Source organism: Hipposideros armiger, unplaced genomic scaffold, assembly GCF_001890085.2.
Source record: "Hipposideros armiger isolate ML-2016 unplaced genomic scaffold, ASM189008v1 scaffold_452, whole genome shotgun sequence".
NCBI lineage: Eukaryota > Metazoa > Chordata > Mammalia > Chiroptera > Hipposideridae > Hipposideros > Hipposideros armiger.
Genome location: NW_017731802.1, coordinates 928,771 through 950,471, shown reverse-complemented (window position 1 = coordinate 950,471; position 21,701 = coordinate 928,771). Strand labels below are relative to the sequence as shown.

At 38.5% G+C, this 21,701-nt stretch overlaps 1 protein-coding gene across 3 annotated transcripts in view; it reads left to right on the top strand.

The window, feature by feature from the left end:
• Nucleotides 1–4,764: 4,764 nt before the first annotated feature.
• The window catches only part of GABRA4 (gamma-aminobutyric acid type A receptor subunit alpha4), a 76,164-nt gene continuing 59,227 nt past the window's right edge, over nt 4,765–21,701 (top strand). The window contains exons 1-3 of one of the 3 annotated variants that reach the window (XM_019665775.1): nt 4,765–5,816; nt 6,196–6,314; nt 21,400–21,467. In XM_019665775.1, coding sequence (XP_019521320.1) covers nt 5,731–5,816; nt 6,196–6,314; nt 21,400–21,467 — 273 coding nt within the window. In that variant the 5' untranslated portion in view covers nt 4,765–5,730. Of the gene's footprint in view, nt 5,817–6,195; nt 6,315–14,214; nt 14,254–21,399; nt 21,468–21,701 lie in introns of those variants that run through there. The other 2 variants (XM_019665776.1, XM_019665777.1) reach the window with 2 other exon arrangements.

Genomic DNA, 21,701 nt, shown 5'->3' with positions numbered 1-21,701 from the left:
ATATATCACAATAATTATATTTTATACACTAAAGGTAATTTTAGTCACACTACTAGTCTCTTAGTAAAGGTCAAAGTACACACCCTGTAAATCTTAAGATCCTGCTTAGACAATAGCTTGTAGAATAAATGTTGGGTGGTCATGGTAACCATCCTTTGGGCAATTATGTAGAGGCTCAGGCCTTGGTCACAGTCATTGTAGATGGAGGGATTTGGACTCAGTTAAGATAAGTTAGTCTTTAGCATAGAAAAGGTATAGCTGTACCCTGGAGCATAAGAATTATGAGGAAGTAAAACCCTGATACTAATGAAACAATGGTTAAACTGCCCGGTATAAAAAGGGGCATGCTGTAAAATAAAGTGAGACACTTCTTCTTGAAAAAGCACTCCTGTGTCTCCGCATGTTTTTTCCTTTTTCCTCGCCGACTCCGCCTCCACCTGAGGGAACCCCTGGACCTGCAGGAGCTGGTCTCCCGCATATCCCCACCCACATCTAACCACCACAGGGTGGGTCATTTCCAGGGAGAACCACCAGATGAGCCTGGTCAAACCATGAATACTGAGAGATTATCATAAATTGTTGTTTTAAGCCAACAAGTTTTGTAATGACTTGTTATACAGAAATAGTTAACCAGAAGGCAAAAAGTAACATAATAAACACCCAAGTCCCTGCCACCTGATTTGTCAAGATTTAATATTTTGTCATATTTGCTTTGTATTTTTTAACGAAATCAAGCATTACATGAACAGTTGTAGTAGCCAACATTCCTTTCTCTTATTCCATTCCTTTTTCTTTCTCTCCACAGATATCCATTATCTTTAATTTGGTGTTATTTTTTCATGCAGCTTTCATATCACTGCAGATACATCAATAAACAATGTATATTATTTTTCATGTTTAAATGTCCTATGAATAATATTTTACTAAAGGTATTCTTTCACCACTTGCATTTTGTTTACATTATATTCTTGATGTATATCCATATTGATGCATACACCTGATTTTCTTAATTTTAATTGCTTTATAGTACTACATTTACACTACAATATAATATATCCATTTCCCTGTTAAAGAACATTTAATTTGTTTTTAATTCTCCACTACTACAAACAATTTATTGTTTTTTTAGGTTCCTCCTTATGACTATGTTTGGGAGTTTCTATAGCTTATAAAACAGTTGTGGGATGACTTAATTATAGGGCATAATCATAATCAACTTTAATATATTGCCAAATGGCTTTCCAAATTGGTGATGTTAGTCCCACATCACTCTAGAAACAAGATATAACACAGACAAAGAAAGACAAAACAATACTACATGATCTTACTTATGTGTGTAATCTAAAAAAGTCAAACTCATAGAAACAGATTCATTGGTGATTTCCAGGGGCTGGGGGTGAGGGCAATGTGGGCATGTTGATCAAAGGGTACAAATTTTCAATTATAAGATGAATAAATTATAGGGATCTAAAGTACAGCGTGGTAATTATACTGGTAACAATACTGTACTGTATACTTGAAATTTGTTGAGAGAGTAGATCTTTTTTTATTTATTTTTTTTTTTATTGTGAGTTTCAGCTGTACAGAACAATGCAATAGTTACCCTTTTCACCCTCACAAAGTAACAACCCCCCTCCCCCCGAGAGAGTAGATCTTAAATGTTCACTCCCCCACATACACACACACAGAGGTAACTATGCGATGTGATAGATGTATTAACTAACCTTATTGTGGTAATCATTTTACAATATACATACATATATAAAATTAAAAAACAAAGAATACAGAAAAATGAATTTTATCAAAGTGGTTCTCCAGGGAAATGGAATAAAATTTTGACCTTTCCATTTTCTGGTCATGTAACCACGAGCAAATTACTTAACATTTTTAAGCTTCAGTTTCCTTAGCTTTAAAATGTGGGAATTAATATCTAATCACAAATATGTTTTGCTGAAATTTTAAGTGATATTATCTATTAATAAATGATAATTAGGGGCTGGCTGAGTGGCACATTGGTTAAGAGCTGGCTTGGGATGCCAGCTCTGAGCAGCAGGGCCCGGGTTCAGATCCCACATGAGGGCCAGTGACGCTGCGCCCTCTACAGCTAAGATGGTGAACAACAGCTCGACCTGGAGCTGGGCTGCGGTGAGTCACTGGTGACGGCATAGGCTGCAGCCTCTGCTGCAGTGGGCTGCCATAAGCTACTGTGTGTGGGCGTTAGCCGCCATGAGCGGCTGTCCAGAGGCTGGTGGTCAATCTGCCTCACCCGGGAACAGTGTAATGATCACAATACCAACATGGGCCAGTGAAGCAACGTCCTCCACAACTAGACTGAAGAACAAAGGACAGCAACTTGTCTGTTCCCCTTTCCCCGATCTCCCAGTGCTGTTCCCCTCCCTCAATTCCCCAATAAAATAAAAAAAAATAATTGGTATTATATAATAAAGATTATTATCATCGTCATCATCATTATTACTATTGCTATGCCTTTATGGCTTAATGAATTTACAAACTCATTATATATGTATATTATTAATACTTTCATTTTGTTACCTATATCACCACTCTTATAGGCTCAAATGTGGCCCCCACCCCAAATTCAAAGTTTGAAGTCCTAACCCTCAGTGCCTCAGAATGTGACTATTTGGATATAAGGATTTAAGAAAGATAATTGAGTTAAAATGAGATCTTTAGGGTGGGCACAAATCCAATATGACTGATGTCCTCATAAGAAGAGGAAATTTGGACACAGACAGACAAACATGCATACAGAAAAAGGAGCATGTAAGGACACAGTTAGAGGAGACCATCAATAAGCTTGGAGAGAGATCTCCGAAGAAACAACCCTGCTGAATCTTGATCTTGGACTTCTAGCCTTCAGAATTGTGAGAAAATTCACTTCTCTTGTTCAAACTAAAAAAATAAAAGAAACAAAGAAAAAGACAATGTATTTTTCACAAAGTAGGCACTTGGCAACAAATTTAACAATATGTTTAATTTGGGGCACTATTGGAAATGCATGAATTGACCTTATCACATGATGAAAAAAAATCTATCATTTGATAATAGTGTTTTTTCCCCAGAAACTTTGAAAACACACACATATATACACACAAATACAATCAAGGGAATATTCCTTCTAATACTTAGTACTCTGTGTAAAGTTTCTAGGGCATTTACAAGCACACGCACACGTTTAAGTTTGAACTTAAAGTCTAACAAATAAAATAACGCTTCACACATTAATAGCCATTTGCAAATGAGCCTACAAAGTATTTATGAAATTCAGTACTTGGATTCCAGGCCCTTAAAATATATATTTTTTTACTTACTATAAAACACTGAACTTTCAAATTAAACAAAAGCTGATATTAGAAAGTAGTTCTTATTGCAATTTAACTTAATGAGGGATTTTGAAGACTATTAAGTATGGTATACTTTCTTTAATGTCTAACTTGATCACAAACAATTATAAAAATATTTACTTAATAATTAAAAATATCTACTATAATAGTTGACTTTCCAAATTTTATGCACAGAAATTATTCAGAGGATATAACTACTGTCCAAATGTTACTCTCTTTCAAATAATCACATTGACATCACTAAATCTGCATTAACTAACTATATGGCAAAGAAAAATAATTACTTATTTTGGGAGCAGTATCAACTGATATTATGAAATGTTTATTCAAATAGAATCTGTTAAGTTACCTCAGATTATTATTTTTATGTAGTAACCATTAACAAAAGACACAGTTTCGAGAAGTATTAAGAATGGATATAAAGGTCTATAACTAGACAATGAAAATACGACAACATACAGGTAAAATTTCAGTGGAAGCATTGTTTTAATACCAGTAAGGAAAGGCATGACTGAAGAGCATCAAATCGATTCTTTTCACCATCCTGAATATATGGGACAGAGAAATACATTAACATAAAAATAGTTGATAGCGTCTATATTGTTGAAACCAAAATCTTTCAACTGGTGTACATCCACAAACCTCCAGAATTTAAAGCAGTAAATCACATCGCTACCTTCTTCAAATGGTGAAAAATGGTTCAATATTTACCAGAAATAAAGGGAAGATAAAACAGGTAAAACCCTTTCACATTATCCATTTTATTACCACACAAAATTTATGTGTACCAAGCTAGTTGGTCATTTGATAAATTGACAATAAATACACTCAAAGGAACCTCAATATCTGCATAATAGTTAACAGAAACTGGCAATGGGAAGGTTATTAAATAGGATAGAGATGATTGTCACACATTAGTTACAAATGTTTGCTCACCTGTTTGGTTGAGTGTTCTATTATATGTGTCATCTTTTACATTAAAACACTAGTCACTATAATTGTCCATGGCCTCGGAGAATTTAATGAAAGTTATCAACATTCCCACAGAAAAATGCACATATTTACATGAATACAACATTTTGCATTCATTTTCAGGGAATTTCATAGTCATTGTGGACTCTGAAGAGTCCATCCTAAGACTATCTGTATTATTTGCATCCCACCATAACAGATATATGGTAAATTTATAATATATGTCTGGCTTAACATATGATGTTTGGGGGTAGTATACTTGGACCCAACTCAAAAATTCTATTAAAAATAGCAATCAAAGACTTACGTTAACTTTAAAAAGTTAGAGGTATAATTATTCCTCCATTTCTCTCTCTCTCCTCTCTCTCTCTCTCTCTCTCTCTCTCTCTCATCTATCTCTCTCACCATTTTTTTTCTTTTTCCTGTCCTTCTCTCCTCTCCTTCTCCAATCCATCCTGGAAACGATTTTGTCTCCACCTCTTGCCTCCTCTCCAGGAAAGGTTGGAGCAGCAAAACGGGGGGCCTGTGTGTGCTAGGTGGGGACGGGCATAGTAAAGGAATTCCTTATCTTCACAGCAACAGCTTGGGAAACGCGTTGACTACAGAGTTAAACTCAAGTCCACTTTCTAACAGTTGGCGACAGTCCGTTCAGTTCGTTTCAACCCCTTTTACCAGAAAGAATCATCTTTCGCCATCCACCGCCCCTCCTGCCCCCCCCCCCCAACGCAGCACCCGAAGGGGAGTGTCTCTGGGGATGCTTCTGTCCAGACTTGCTCCCTTCTCTTCACCACGGCCTCCCACCCCTCCGCCCAGCAATCGCTGACATCCCACCCTTTCTCCACCTCCAGCCCTGAAAATGGGTACAAACAAGTCCTCCAACAACCTAAGGAGGGAGGAGCTTGATTGGTCGGATCCAACTCCCAGCGGGAGGGAGGGGGACCTGGAGGGAGAAGTGGAGGCCGGGCTAGGACGTGGAAAGAAAGCACTTGGGGTGGGGATGCCGGGGACGCGAGGAGGGACGGGAGACCCTAGTCCTGCCCCCCCAAAGTTAAAGGTCTGAGAGAACTCGCTCAGCCTGACGGTGAAAGCGCCCCACCGTTAACCCAGGAAGCTTCCGAGTGCGGGCGCGAAAGGGTGTTGAGCGGTATATATAGCTCTCCATAGACAGCGCGAGCTCAGCGCGGAAAGGAGGGGGCGAGCAAAGGCAGGTCCCGCCTCCCCCTGGCCCGCGTGCACACACGCGCCCACCGCGGCTCGGGCTGGCTGAGCGCGGGCGAGTGTGAGCGCGAGTGTGCGCACGCCGCCAAGAGCCTCTGCCCTCGCCTCGCACCCTCTCAGGGCATCTGGAGAGCCTGGAAGCGTGAACAGCCTTAAAGTATGGCATGTTGCAAAGATGGTTTCTGCCAAAAAGGTACCCGCGATCGCGACGTCCTTCGGGGTCAGTTTCGCCCTCCTGCACGTCCTGTGCCTGGCGGCTTGGTGAGTTCCCTGGGGTCCTGGGGGGGGGCAAGGAGAGGGCGGAGAAGTAGCCAGTTCCAGCCCCCCTCCTGCCACCCGCCCCTCCCAGGGCAAACCAGACCCTCCTGTCCCCCCTGTAAGGTCAGGGGCCGGAGCCAGGCTTTTCTGTGACGGCGTAGACGCGGAGGGTAGAAAGGCCCCCGGGTGCAAGAAGAGTGTGTCTGTTGGGGTGCGTGTGCGCGGAGTGCGTCTTTCCTGACCGTTTCTCTCCCTCATTCCTCAGCTGTGCCTCCTTTAGCTTGGGGCAAGCGACTCTTTTCCCTAGAAGATAAACCTGTTTCCACCTGTTCTGTGAATCTTAAAATAACTCCCATCCACCCTCGAATTTTTGCGTTTGCAGTTTAAACGAATCCCCAGGACAGAACCAAAAGGAGGAGAAATTATGCCCGGAAAATTTTACCCGCATCCTGGACAGTTTACTCGATGGTTATGACAACAGGCTGCGTCCTGGATTTGGGGGTATGAACGATTTCAAACGCTCAAGTGTGTGCTGTCTGTCCCTCTCTCCGTCTGTCTGTCTGTCTGTGGGAAAATCATTAGGTATGCCTCGCGTGTAAAAATGAAATCTCTCTCTCTCTCTCTCCCTCCCTCTCTCTCTCTCTCTCTCTCCCCCTCCCTCTCCCTCTCCCTCTCCTCTCCACCTCTCCACCTCTTAATCTGACTCCTCTCTCTCTCTCCCTCTCTCCCTCGCTCCCTCTTTTTTTTCCTCTCTCTCTCCCTCTCTCCCTCCCTCCCCTCTCTTGATATGATCTCTGACAGGAAGACCGCCCCCAACCATGCTTTCCCCCTTCCCTGCCCCCTCAGAAGCTGCGCATCTCCCCCACACTAATTACCTCCCGAGACCTGACTGCTGGGTGGGGGAGGTTGGAGGTGGAGAGTCAGAAATGGGAACTTGGGGCTCAGCTACCCTGCCACTCTGTGCTGAAAATGGGGTTCCCCCTGAACCTGGCCACTGCGCTCAGAGCAGGTTGCACTTGAGGCATCTGATCTGAAGTTCCCTGTCCTCCCACGTGGTGTCTGTCCTTCTGCCAAAACCTCGGCCTTGTTCTACCTAGGACATGAATCTGGGGCACGAAGCTGCCTGCTCTGCTAGAGAACCCGGTCCTTCCCTCTTCTCTTCTACAGGGGGATGAATTTTTAATTTATTTGCGAAGTGGCATTTGCTTCCCTCCTAAGACTTGGGAGTCAGTGGTGTTTCAGCTTTATTTCTTACTTCAATAAATATTTATAAAAGGTCTAATAGAAGTGCATCCATAACGGTGCTGTTGCTCTTTTTCGTATTCCTATTCCCTTTGCTTGCATAATGAGAATCTATGTGGCAAGCATTGTGCTAGGCCCTAGGTTCACAGAAATCGCACGATAATAATCCTTAACCTCAAACGCCTTCTCAGTACAGTTCAGAGAAGACAAGTGACTTCACCAGAAATGTGGGCCCAGGTCCCAGGTCTTCTGACCCGCAAGTCCCTGTTCTTTCCACTACCTTGAGCTTGATAGGCTTCAGTAATTAAATTGAAGATATACACTCTGTCTTAAAGGAGCTTATATTCTAGTAGTAGGGGTAGAAGTAGTAACAATAATGACAACTAATATTGTACTTATTTAATTTTCATATATACCAAGCATTTTATAGGTGTTACTGTTTAACCCTAACAACAACCCTAAGAGAAAGCTATTTCTATCCCTATTTTACAGATGAAGAAATTGAGGCTTGGGAGGGTAAGTAACTGGTCCCAGGTCACAGTTAGTAAGTGGTGTGGGCAGGATGTGAACCCAGGTCACGTTGTGCATTTAAAAGTCAAACCCATATGGGGAGGATATCAGATGCTATAATATAATATAGTGTATATCATAATAGGGTATAATATAATATCACAGAACATTAGGAACACAGGGAAATTTAAGCTTCCCATTGAGGATGTGTAGGAGATAAGAGGATGGGAGAATGGAGAAAGTCAAAAGGGGGCAGGACGTTCTTGCGAAAGAGGACCGAATTAGACATGATTTAGGAGCATGGTCCTCGGTTAGAAAGAACTGTTGGAGATAAAGTACAATAGAATTGGATAGAGTAGAGCTGAAGTAGAGCTGGATGGAGCCTCTGTAGTCTCGTTCTCATTTAGCAAATGAAGACACTGAGGATTAGAAAGGGAAAGAGAGTTGTTTGTACAGGGACACACAGCATATCAATGATAGGCTGGGATCAGGTCAGGTCTTCTGATCCAAACCACCGTTTGTGGATTTTATTGAGGTTCTGGTGAGCCACTGAGGGCATTAATTGAGTCTTTGTGTGTAGACAGTGGTAAAGATGAGTGAGAAGGATGAATGATGCTCCTGGTTCTTTTTACCGTGCCTCTCCAGGGGAAGCGTGCTCAGCACTGCGTTGGCCTTTATGCAAATCGGAAAAGAGGCTTTCTTACAGAAGTGAATCATTTATCAATGCACAATCGTTCATAAGTGACTGGGAAATTATCACTTTAGATCAAACATGGTTTTGTGGAGAATGTTTCAGATACTACGATACCATTTAAATCTACATTTTGTCAATAAAAAAGGATTTATCTGCTCATAAATGGTTTTAAACTTGACATTTCAAGTAAAGAAAAAAAATAACAGGAGTATCAAACTACATGTGGTTTAAATATTCATTAAAGAATTGAGGTCCCTGAACATAAATCAAAGTGAAAACTTGTAATTGAAACTATGGTTTAACTCTGGCTTATTATTAAATATTGAAAGCTAAAATAATATCTGCCCAGTTGGTTATGATGCAAGTTATAATTCAAAAGAAAGAAGGAGCCATTGTAGATGGATTCTTTTGAGCAAATACCCTCTCTCATAATATGATGTAGATAATAACATGAGTGAAATCAATCTACGTGAGCTGTTACTAGATTTTGGTTAGTGCTGCCATACTGCTGAAATGTCTCAAAGGTATTATGGTATCTTAGTTGTCTCTGTCCAGTCACCGGCATTCCCCACCTGGTTAAATTCACCTTACTTAAAGTGTTAGCAGTTGATTAATAATTGAAAATTTACTACAGAACAATTTTTTTTGGCTGTGCTCATAAATATTTGCGGTAAATGTGATTCATTATTTAGAAGTGGGTCATTCTCTGTGAGTGTGTAGTATTCCAAATGTGACAGAGGAAGAGTAATTCTCACCTGCAGAAAATGTGTAATCTGTTTATAGGATGTTGTAAATGAAACGCAATTAACAGGAAATAATAGGAAAATTCATTCTTAGCATAGACTCTTGGATGCCACAAGTTTGTTCCCGTCTTTGACTTGGTGGAAAGTTCGGCATTTTAAAAATAAAATGAAAACAATTCACATTTTGACCAGTATGCTATAAATACGGATTTACTTCCTGGTACCTTTTATTCTATCTCCACCCTTTGTGGAACATTTACTTTATATCTGTTTATACTACTTCGCTGTGTTCCATTTAAAATAAAGCTAAAAGCAAAGATTTGAATTGAAATTGGATGGTTTGTGGTTGCTCAGTAGGCCAGGAAGGGGTTGAAATAGATTTGGGAACGAAATTACATATTTTTAACTCAGCAGCACAGCTTGCAATGGAGGAAATAAAAGGAACTGAAACAGTTCTCTTCTTTTCATCCCTCCGGGATCTCCTCTCCCTTGTTTCCTACATTCTCCAATTGGAGAAGAAAAGGGGGAAAGGTGAGAAGAGAAGGAAGGAGACATGGTGAGAACAGCTAGGTTGGGACTTCTGATGGGGCAAGTTCTTTCAGCCTCTGACAAATTGTCTGCCAGCATCCTGCAGTAGCTTGCACCTGCTTGGAAGTGGCACACAAGTAAACCCTCTTACAAAGCAGCTAGAAAATCAGCCCCCTGTGCCCTTACCCCCTTTTAACACTGTTATACACCTTCTTAAAAAATGCATAGCTAGGGTACTGACCACCAGGAGATAGTTTAGGAAGCCAACCCTTACCCATTTTTCGCTTATTGAAGGGTTACACAAACTGTTGTTCATCTCAGTTATGATTTGGAATCATAAACACTGCAAATACAGACGATTGTCTTAGATCATCTTTCTCAACCTCTTTGAAATCGGAGTGGAGCATTAAGGTGAATGTTGCAAGCTTGCTCACTAACATAGTAGGGTTTCACGTTAGTGGAGTCCTCCACAATATCTACAATTAAATATTGTCCTTCACATGCAATGTCTAATGAGTATTACAACGACACAAAAAGATAAGCAGGGCAGGCATCATTTCTCTGTTAGAAAGGAGGCAGAGAAAAGCTCCAATGCATTGCCTAAGAACCCTAGAAGCAGTAACTGACAAGGCCACAATTCACACCTCCATCTTTAAACCATTAAGCAGGCAGCTAGCTGGTCTATTGCTCCGTCCACTTCTAAGGCTTCCTTGCACCCTTCTGTTTACGGAGACTAATTTTCATTAACATTTCTTCATGTTACTAAGTAAGTAGGTCATTAAAATAAGCAAAACTACATTTTCCCCTAAGGAGTGAAATGAGAACTTTTATTTTAAAGCTTTAATAACATTTTAAATGGAAAAGCAAACATGGAGAAGTATATATACACTTAGGTAAATTTGGATTAATTTTCTCCACACACATGAAAATATCCTTGCAATGTGTTCAAATAATCTATATCCCAACCTAAAAATTAAATTAATCTGCAATGCATTAGCTTTAGAAATTGAATATCAGCAGAGACTATATTTTAAAAAATATATAGATGAAAAGGACTCTTCAAATCCACAGGGCAACAGAAAATTAAAGCTTCATTCTCTTCTGATGTGTTATATTCACTCATTCATTTGCTGAAGCAATAGCCATTTAGAGACTGCTATGTATCAGGAACAGTATTAGGTTGTGAAGATATAATTTTGAATCAGGACACAGGCCCTCATGAACTTTACAGCTAAGCAATGTAGAGAGATTAAAATAACAAATAAGCAAATAACAAAATAATTAAGGATAATGCTATGGGACAATTCAATAACATTGCAAGACAGAGGATAAACAGGGTGCGGGATCTATTATAATATTTCAGATGCATTGGTCAAGGAAGTCTGTTAAGCAGAGACCTAAAAGTTCCAGACAGGGACATGGTAAGCAAAAGTTGTTCTCATGCAGGAAAAAAAAAGTAAGTGCAGAGATCCTAAGGCAGCTAATAGATTAGTGTGCTTTAGACAGTGAAGGCAGTTCAGTATGCCTTAGCCAGAAAACAAGAGGAGGAACCTCACAGCACTAGCTTGGGGGGGTGGGCTGAGGCCAGACTAGGCAAGACCTTTGAGGATCCTGTAAAGGAGCTTAGATGATTCCTCTAGTGAACTTGGAAGCAGTTGGAGTTTTTGAGGTGGAGGGAATGACATTGTGTGACTTAGCTTGTAGTGTGACCCCTCTGGCTGCAGAATGAAGGCCTAGATAAAGAGGTGGGGTGATATTGGAAGCAAGGAGAAACATGAAGGAGCTCTTTTTTAAGTTAATGGTGGCTTGGAATAAAGTGGTAGATATAATAAAGATGGGTATAAGTGGATAAAAATAAGATATATTTTGGAGGTATAATTCAACATAGAATTGATGATGGATTACATATGGAGGGTAAAGGAAAGGGATGAAATAATAAAAAAAAATGATTCCTGGATTTTTATTTTGAGAAGCTGGGCAGAGGGCAGTGTTATTTAAACTGGGGAGGACTGGAGGAGGAACAGTAAGGGTGGGGGTAGAATCAGGAGTGTATGTTTGGATACATGAAGTTTTGGATACGTGTGTGACATCCTAGCAGCTGTACTTGTCTGGATATCAGAGGAGAGTTTTGTCTGATACAAGAGAGTCACCAGCATATAATGTTGTGAGAATAGATATCTAGGTAAGAGTATAGAAAACAGCAGAGAGAAGAGCCCAGGGCCAAGCTTCGAGGAATGTTATCAGTTAGGAAGGGCAGAAAATGTATGTGGAATTATCAAAGGAGAATGAAAAAGAGTAGACGGTGATATAGGTGGGCACTAGGAGAGTATGAAGTTATAGAATTCAAGAAAATGGAATATCTTGAGGAGGAGGGAAGAGACACCTCTCAAATTCTCCTAAGATATTAAGACTAAGACTGACCACATGGAGATATTTCATTTCGTTAACTTTTCATCACAGAGTCATTAATCTTGTAATATGAACCAGGCTCTGTTTCAGATAGCCCTGGGGATGCATTGGTGAGCAAAGGAGGTGCAATTCCCTGCCCTCATGAGCTGGCATTTTACAAAATAAGCAACATAAATAAGTAAAATATAGAATGTGACAGATGTTGACAACCGCTACAGAGTAACAAAAAATAGGGGAGGAGGTTGCAGTTTTAAGTAGGATGGCTAGGGAAGACTCCAATGAGAAGGTGATATTTGAACAATGATCCTAAAAAGGTAAGAGCTTAAGCCACATTTGGGTGGAGTTTTCTGGTAAGAAGGAACTCTAAGTGCAAACATGCTAAGCATGGAAGTCAGTGTCGCTTGACAGGGCTCAGGAGTAAGAAGGTGCCAGTGTGATACAAGGATGAGGCCCTGTAAATCTTTGCAAGCTGGTAAGAATTTTGCCTTGACTCTGAGTAATATCAGTGATTGGAGGGATTCCAGCAGGGCAAAGACCTGAACTGGCTAATTTTCAAAGGATCACCTTGTTGCTGTATGGAGAATAAACAGTCTGGGTCACGTGCAAATGCACAGAGGTTTTCACAATGAACTAGGCAAGAGATGATGGCCATTTTGACCAAGCTGATGGCAGAGAAATTTGTAAGGTTGTAAGAAATGGTCGGCTTCTGGTTATATTTTAAAGTTCTAGTGCACTGGTGTCAACTAGAATGTGGGATGTGAGAAAAAGGGAGGTGTCAAGTCTGACTCCAAAGTTTTTTAGTTAAATACCAATGGAGTTGCCAAGACTGGCAGAGGCAGATTAGGGGTGTGGATGAACAATTTACATGTGGATATGTTATGTTTGAGATCCATATTAGATATCAAGAGGAGGTGAACCTGAAAGCAGAAATGGTGGGTATGTCTATATATATGGAATGTAAAGCCATAAGACTAATGGGATCATCAAGGAATTAAGGGTGATAGAATGGAGGTACAAATATTGAGCTCTGAAGTCTTCAATGTTAAGAGGTGGGGGAAGAGGAGCAAGAAAATAGGGAGTGGCCTTTGAGGTAGGAAAACCTCAAAGAGAGTGCGCATACTGGATGTTAAGTTAAAAAAATTCCTTTTTCAAAGAGGACACAGTTTTGATCAAGTACATCTAGTTCTCCTGACAGATTAAGAAAGATTAGAATAGGGGCCGGCCGAGTGACTTGGTTGGTTAAGAGCTCGCTCAAGAGTACAAGCTCTGAGCAACAGCAGTTCGAGCCCTGGCCCAAGCTGAGCTGCTGCTGAGCTGCCAACAGGTGGCAGGATGTCTCAGCTAAAAAAAAAAAAAAAAAAAAAAGGAAAGAGTAGAATATAATATTGACCATTAGATTTAGCAATATTTATAACTTTAGTGATTTTGACAAGAGTAGCTTTGGTGGTGTGGTGTGTGGGGTATGAACTTCTAATTGGGTGGGTGGGTTTTTCTTCTGGGCATTTGTACAAGGGAGCAGAGACATTGGATCGTAAATGGATGTAGAAGTAAAACTGAAAGAGCTTTTTAAAATTTTTGTTTATGTATTTATTCATTTGAAAACTTGTAGTTTTATTCAGGTTTCATTTTAACAAATGTGTCAGGGAGACAGCCCACAGGAAAAGGTGAAGTCCATGGGTGCAGGGCCCTGCCAGATGCCTGATGAGGGGCCAGGTCCCCTTCTCCAAAAGAGCTTTATCTAAAAAGGGAGAAATAAGCTTATTTTTTAAAGTTTGTGGAAAGAGTGGTATAGATAGGGAAAAACTAATGATATAGACAAAAAGAATTTTAGTGGATCCTGAGCATGAAACCCAGATTACAATGGATGTTGGAGTGCATAAAAAGGGAAGAATTAGAGGCAGTCTACACGTAGTTTTTTTTTTTTTATCAGAGGTTTGCATGTGAAAGCAAAGAGAAAGAGAGAAGATTGCCTTTTTTTGTTTTTAAGATTAGAAATATCATAGTAAGTTTGTATACTACTGAAATAACCTGTTAAAGAATAATTTAATATTAGAGTGGAGCGAATGGGTAACTGAAAGAAAGATGTCCTTGAGAAAACCATCACTGGGATGATATCACAGTCAAACACACAGCTATTCACCACCTAGTATGTGCAAAGCTCTATGCCATCTGGGTACTTCAAAGAGGATTAAGATTTCGTCTTTGTTGTTAAGGGGAGGAAGACTCAAGCAGGCTTTAATCATAAGAGCAAAATGTAGACAGAGCTGCAGGAACATAGCTCAGAAACTACTCATGAACAGAACAGGAAATGTAGGTATGGCGTGTTATATACTAGATATAAAATTATATACATGATTAATTACTGGTTTATGATTTAGTGATATAATTAGAATAGTAAAGCTAGAACATACTTTGGAGATCAATACAAAGAGTGTTATAATTCTGACTCTGGCACATAATATTTAATCTCTGTGAGCTCAGAAAATAAGAAACAATAGAACCAAGAACCCAAATTTACTTTCGTATGCTTTCAGTTTAACTAAGAAGATATACTGGTGCCATCATGTATTGCATTTTCTTTAGGGCAAAGATATGCAAAATGCATTTGGTGTTTCCTGAAATAGGCACTAGAAAATCTAGATGTAGGCTGTTAGTGATTTGTGGATGTTTAGGTAATATTTCACTGGGTTGTTAGTTTTCTTTTACATGAAAAGATACATCAATTTGCATTTGTGTGTCATTCTCTAGGCCTTTTAAATATATTTATTTTTAAAAAGACTCGAATGCACAGAATTGGATTCTGGGTTAATAATCATTGTTCCATGATATACTTTCTTTATTATCGTTTCGTCCACAGATAACCTTTTTATCCACCCATCCACCTATTCATTCATTTATTATTATACAATAAACATACTAGTTAAATCATCAAAGAGCACAACCTTGACAACTTTTATTCTGCTTTGTGGTTTCCCTCATCTTCCTGTCTTCCCCACCTGAAGTAACCACCATTCTGAGTTCTTTTAAAATTATTTCGTAGCTTTTCTTTGATTATCATTAACTCAACTTTAGTTTTTAATAAATAAATTTAAATTTAAAAAATTGAATTGTTTTGAACATGACGTATAATCTGATGGATGTTTTTTTTCACTTAACCGTGTATTGCTAAAATTTATTCTTCTTGTTGCATATTGCCATCGATCATTCTTTGTGACCATTGTACGATATTCCCATTGCGTAGGATCTAGTTTATTCATCTGCTCTGCTGGCAGTCAGCATTTTGCTTGTTTCCAAGACTGTATTGCTGTGAATATTCTGGCCCAAATTTCCTGCTTTAAATGTGCAAGAGTTTCTTTTGCATATATATCCAGGAATGGATTTTTCTGGATCTTAGTATAAGTGGGAGCTCAGCTTGATGAGATAATGCCAAACTGTTTTCTGTGATGGTTTTACAAACTCAAGCTCTCATTTACAGTGAATATGAGATTCAGGATCCACAATCCCTTCCACTCTTGAGAGAGAGAAAGATATCCATAGAATCCTTGACATGATATTTTATTTTCAAATGATTTGAATTTTTCTTATTTCTATTGCGGTTGAATATTTTTTTCAATCTCTATGGCCTATAAGAAATTTCCTTATGTGAATGGCATTTCATTTTCTGCTCATATTTTATTGTTTTTTAAAATGTTTTTTGTATTAATTTAATTATTTAAGAAGTTGACCTGGACTGATAGAAAGATCATAAAGCACTGATCTTTAATGTCATCTAAATAAAACTATAGTTTTCTGCTTTTTTTCTGTGATTTCAATGGATATCTGTTGCTTTTTAATATGCAGGAAGGCAAGTTCTTCCGTAGTTTTTAAATGACAAACAAAATCAGAGATTTCCTTAACTTTTTCACTCAAGGTTCTTTGTTGTTGTTGTACCTCTTAAATACTTCGCCTCTTATTTTTTGGAGACACATTAGTAATAGTGTTCTGTAAGATGTAGCTGGATGCATGGATTGAAGTGGCTGAACAACCAGAAATGTCTTCTCAAGTGCATACCTGGGGAGGCAATGTGAAGAACAAAGATTCACTAGTTTCAATTTCAGCAAAAAAGCTTAGGTCTTTCTCCTGGTGTGACAGCAAGTTGGGCACTGTTACTAGAAAAGAAATGAAATGGGATTATTCTTTGCCCAGGTCTACGTGTATACAGCCAAAGTAGTTAACAGTTGGAAATTATCTGATAACATTGTTAATTGTGTTTCTACTTTCCAAGCAACTTCAGTTCATTAATAAGATGAGAGTAGTCCCCTGAATTTGCTCTTGGTAGTTTGGGCTGTTTCAAAGACTGTTGAAGGTCACTTTGTGTGCCTTACAAACTGCCTACCATATTTTGGAGATTGAAAAACATTTCCCTATTACCAAAAGAGTAGAATTTTAAAAATAAAAGATGGTTTTGACGTTCTACAATTGCATATAAAATTATGACAGGAAGTTCTTCCAAGCTCAAAATTACCTGGTTTCTATGTAATTATGCTCTTAGTAAGGTTGATTTGAACATCCTAGACAGTAGTGTTAGAAGAAGCATCTCTAAGAATTATTCTCAATTGCATAGCGACCATTCTTTGAAAAGTGATTTATTGGAAACTTATTACATTTAAGGCCTGGGATTCGTTATGAAAGAGGATAAAAATATAAATAAGACACAGTTTCTGCTTTAATCAGGAAATATTTTTAGCTTAACTGATGCAACAAATGACTCCCAGTGATGTGTCCTTTTGGGAGGTTTTTATATCATCACTGGGATGATATTAGGAACATGATCAAACGCACAATTATTCACCACCTAGTATGTGCAAAGCTCTATGCCATCTGGGTACTTCAAAGAGGATTAAGATTTCGTCTTTGTTGTTAAGGGGAGGAAGACTCAAGCAGGCTGTAATCATAAGAGCAAAACATAGACAGAGCTGCAGGAACATAGCTCAGAAACTACTCATGAACAGAACAGGAAATATAGGTATGGCATGTTGTATACTAGATATAAAATTATATATATATGTATACATAATTAATTACCAATTTATTATTTAGTGATATAATTAATACAGTAAAGCTAGAACACCAATAGAAGGGGGTTATAATTCTGAGTCTGGCACATAATATTTAGTCTCTGTGAACTCAGTTTTCATATCCATCAAATTCTCATAACAATATCACCTTTGGGAGGTGTTGTGAGGATTACATGAAATAGCATACAGAAAGACCCTAGTATCCCGCCTGGCACATAGTAGACCTTCAATAAGTAGAATTATTTTATCTCTGCTTATCGCTCTTTGGAAAAAAACATTCCCTGTGAGCAGAACACACATACATGCCTCTTGACCTCTCCACTCTCCGTCCCCGCTGCTCCATCCCTAGCCCACCATCATTTCTCAAGTGGACTAGTATGGCAGCCTCTTATAAGAGCCTTTCTCTTCCTCTGGCCTCCCTAAAATTTGCTGTCCATAAATTGCCAGAGTGATTTTGTAAAAAATACAATGCAGATCATATAATTTCCTTACTTCAAACCCTTGATGATTAAGGGATACAAATCAAGCTTCTTACCACAACTTATATGCAGAGGCAGAGCTGTGCTGAATATAAGAGGGAAAAAAACTTGGGGAGAGAATATAGGAAAAATGATTAACCTCTGTATTCATTTGCTAGGGCTTCTATTACAAAGTGCCATAGACTGGGTAGCTTAAATAACAGCAAGGGTATTTTTTTCACAATTCTGGAGGCTAGATGTCCAAGATCAAGGGGCCAGCAGGGTTGGTTTCTTCTAAGTCTTACCTCTTTTGTTTGTAAATGGCCTTCTTCTCTCTTTGTCTTCACATGGTCTTTCTTCTGTATGTTCTTATGTCTCTCTAATCTCTTCTTGGAAGGACATATTGGATTAAGGCCTACCCTAGTGACCTAGTTTTAATATAATTACTTTTTTAAAGACCCTAACTCCAAATAAGGTCACATTCTGTGGTGCTGGGGGTTGGAACTTGAACATACAAATTTGGGGGGGACCATAATTCAGCCCATAACAACTTCATGCATCACCCTGTCTGTCACTGGTATTTCTACAAGTTCTTTTCCATGTACTTTTAACAATCATCACTATGACATCTAATATACATATGTTGCTAAAAAATGACACTTTCAGAATATCAGCTCAGGGGTAGGTCTCTGTCCACTAACCATGGTTTTCATTCTTTCTATGTGGCTTTCATTTCTTATCATTATCTTCCTCACTTGCTTTGCTCCAGCACCACTAGCCTCTTTCCTAGCCTCTGAACACATTAAGGCCTTTCTTGACTGTGAACTTTTACCTTGAAGTTCTCTATGCCTGGAATGCAGTTTTCTCAGCTCTTCCAATGGCCTATGCTCATCCTCCAGGTCTCAGTTTAAAAGTCACTTCTTTTAAGAGTGGCTAAAAAATCTAGAGTCTCTCACTCAATTGCCAGCCTATTTTGTCCCTCTTAAGGATGACAGTATTCTTCCATCTAATTTATTTCTTTATTAGACTCTGACTCCTCCAGTAGCATGTTAACGTCATGAGGCAGGGCACTCATGAGTCTTGTTTATCTTTGAGCACCAGGGCCTAGCATGGAACCTGCTACACAGTAAATGTTTATTCTTACTCAGTAAATGCTTATTGAATGATTGTCAGAATGAAATCCCTTTACCAGTCGTGTTTTCAGGATCTCACTCAATCTCAAAATCCATAAGGTCATATAAAGCAAATACTGAATAATGCCTAAAAGAAAAAGTTGAAATTCTGAACACAAAACATTTTTCAAGAATCATTTATTTGTATTTTTTTAATTAAAATTGATTGGGGTAACAATGGTTAGTAAAATTACATAGGTTTCAAGTGGACTATTCTGTAATACATCATCTATATATCACATTGTGTATTCACCACCCAGAGTCAGTTGTCCTTCCATCACCGTATCATTGACCCCGTTTACCCTCTTCTATACCCTCTCCCCTCTTACTCTCTGGTAACCACTAAACTGTTGTCTGTGTCTATGAGTTTTTGTTTCTTTATGTGTTTGTCTTGTTCCTTTGTTGCTTTCAGTTTCATATCCCACATATCAAGAATCATTGAAAAAGTAGTATGTTATGTAAGATTTGAAAATACACTTTATTATCATGGAATCATTATATCTGTAAGAATTAGCATAAACCCACGCACCTTAAAATACAGTTATAAGGAAAAATATCATTGGCCTAATTCCTTCCTCTCCTACACTTTCCCCACTCCCATGGAACATGTATGGTATTAATATTTTATAGGACCCAGTTTGGTAAATACTGTTCTAGAAAAACAGATGAACACTGTCTTAAACTAGAATAAAATGAGCACCATCACCTAGGAACTTGTTAGAAATGCAAATAGTCAGGCGCCACTGTGGACCTTCTGAATCAGCAAGTCTGGAGGTGGGGTCCAGCAATCTGTGCTTTTACAAAGCTTCTGGATGATTCTGATCCAGTTAAATTTGGAGAACCACTGTCCTAAATCGATCTTCAAAGTAACTTTTGATTTCTCAAGAATCTTGTCAAAGAATCCAGTTGTGAAGGCACACTCAACCTTAATTATTCTAAGTAACTTGTCTCTTCTTGTCCTGACTTGCCATGTGACATAGTACTTGCAATACTTGAACACATAGCACAATAGTCCTTAATAAACTAGCAGAGTGATTACTCTCACCTTTGAACCACTTGGAGTAAAATCTCCATTTAATGTTCAACACACATTACCTGCTTCCTGGATTACCTATCTATTCCTGGAAAAAAATTGGCTTTCATGAGCTTATTACTACCCTATTTTTGTTGTTTCAGGTTTCTCATTCAAATAAAAGCTGAATTAACTCCTCATACTTACTTTGTTTTCCAAAGGTGTTATTTTTTTAAAAATGAGAACACCTGACAGATCAGCCTGATCTATGCTTTTTCTCTCACTATACTTCCAAAGGATATGTTTCTTAGGATACTTATTCAAGAAAGAATTTTCCCATTCTCCCTCAAACCATTTTTCTTTCTGTTGCTCAGTTTTCATCCTACAGAGGGAGAAAAATTCTGATCAATTTTTATGAGGATAACTTTAGACAGAGGGTATTAAGCTATACCAACTGGTCTTTGTCTTTTTTGGCATAAATCCAATTGACCAACCATTATTCAAGGGAAATAGTCCATCTTGATAGCAGATGTTATTTTTTCCAGTATGGAGTATCTAGCCCCTAGCCACACAATGTTATAAACCATCGTCTAAGGAAGTGCTATTCAAAAGGGCAACAATTCTTTATTTTTATTAGAAATAAAATTCTACGTTATATATAATAACTATTATCACTATTGAGCACATTATGTTTTAAAGACTGGCACAAATGATTTACATATATTATTTCCATTAATACTCATTAAAACCTTTACCTATGAGGACACACGGCTTGACCAAGATCAAATAATTAAAAAGTGTTAGAAATAAATTTGAATTCCAGAATTCTTGATTTTAAGCATCCTCCTAAGTCCAGATGGTGGCAATTTTCCTTTGTCTAAAATCTGTGTCAGCCCATCGTCATGATGTTCCCACTATTCTCTCTGCCAAACACACCCATGTATGTGTTCCCACACCAGTCATATTTAGGCCTAGGAAAGAATCTCAGTATTGGCCATTGTAAGAAGCGAAGAGAAACTAATGCTAAATAAGTATTTCCATGAGGGAGTCACTGTGTCCAGAGTCTTAGATGAGCAGTTTCCTTTCATTTGATCCGATCAACAGTCTTGCCTTATATGTATGGCTGTTGCTACTGAGAGGTTAAGTAACTTGCCCAAGGTCACACAGCTTGTAGGTGGCAGAGCATGCCTAGGTCTGATTCACAGGAGAGCTTGTTTTTGATCCCAATCACTAATGGATGGTTTGCCTGTTGTTAAAGGTGACATGAATCCTTTTTGTGCTTCAGCTATTTACCAGTATTCTCAACTCTCCAAAAATGCATTCCTTGCAGCCATTATGGCTTTTCTCCTTACCTTGTGGCTAAGTTCCTTCTTTTTAACAGCTCACTTCTTTACTAAAGGCCAAACAGATGATGGACTATAAAAAAAAAAAAAAAGCACAAAGGCTAAAAAGCTTTTGTTCCCTGCACTGCCTGTCTTAACAGTGCCTGGGGGTGACATATCTTTGAAGAAACAAGGTTTCTGGTAAGTAATTGGGTATTTTTTGTTTTGTTTTTTGCCTGTAAGTAAACACTGTTTCTGGTTTTATTGGTCTTTTATCTATATATATTTTTGTAGAGATGCTAAATTATCTCACTGAAAATTTAAGATTCTTGTAAAAATTGATATACCATAGCTGTATTTACTTTTTAATTATCAAAACCTACCTTCCCTGTGAAATTGGTAATTATTTTTTCACACTTATTTACTTCATACCCATTAGGTCCTGTTACAGAAGTAAAAACTGACATATATGTCACCAGCTTTGGACCTGTTTCTGATGTTGAAATGGTAGGTATTTGGAAAATTTAATGTACCTTTGAGATTTGAAAAAAACAAACAGAAAAGAGGGTAATTAATATGTATTTTGCTGTCAATCACACAAAGCTAGAAAGTCATCTAACAGCCTAATTAGACTCAAAAATTTATAAAGAATAAGGCATTGAATTTGCATTTGAGCTCTAACATTTGAGTAATTTCTGGCTTAGAGTCATTCTCAACAAAGACAAGAACTTTCCTATTACT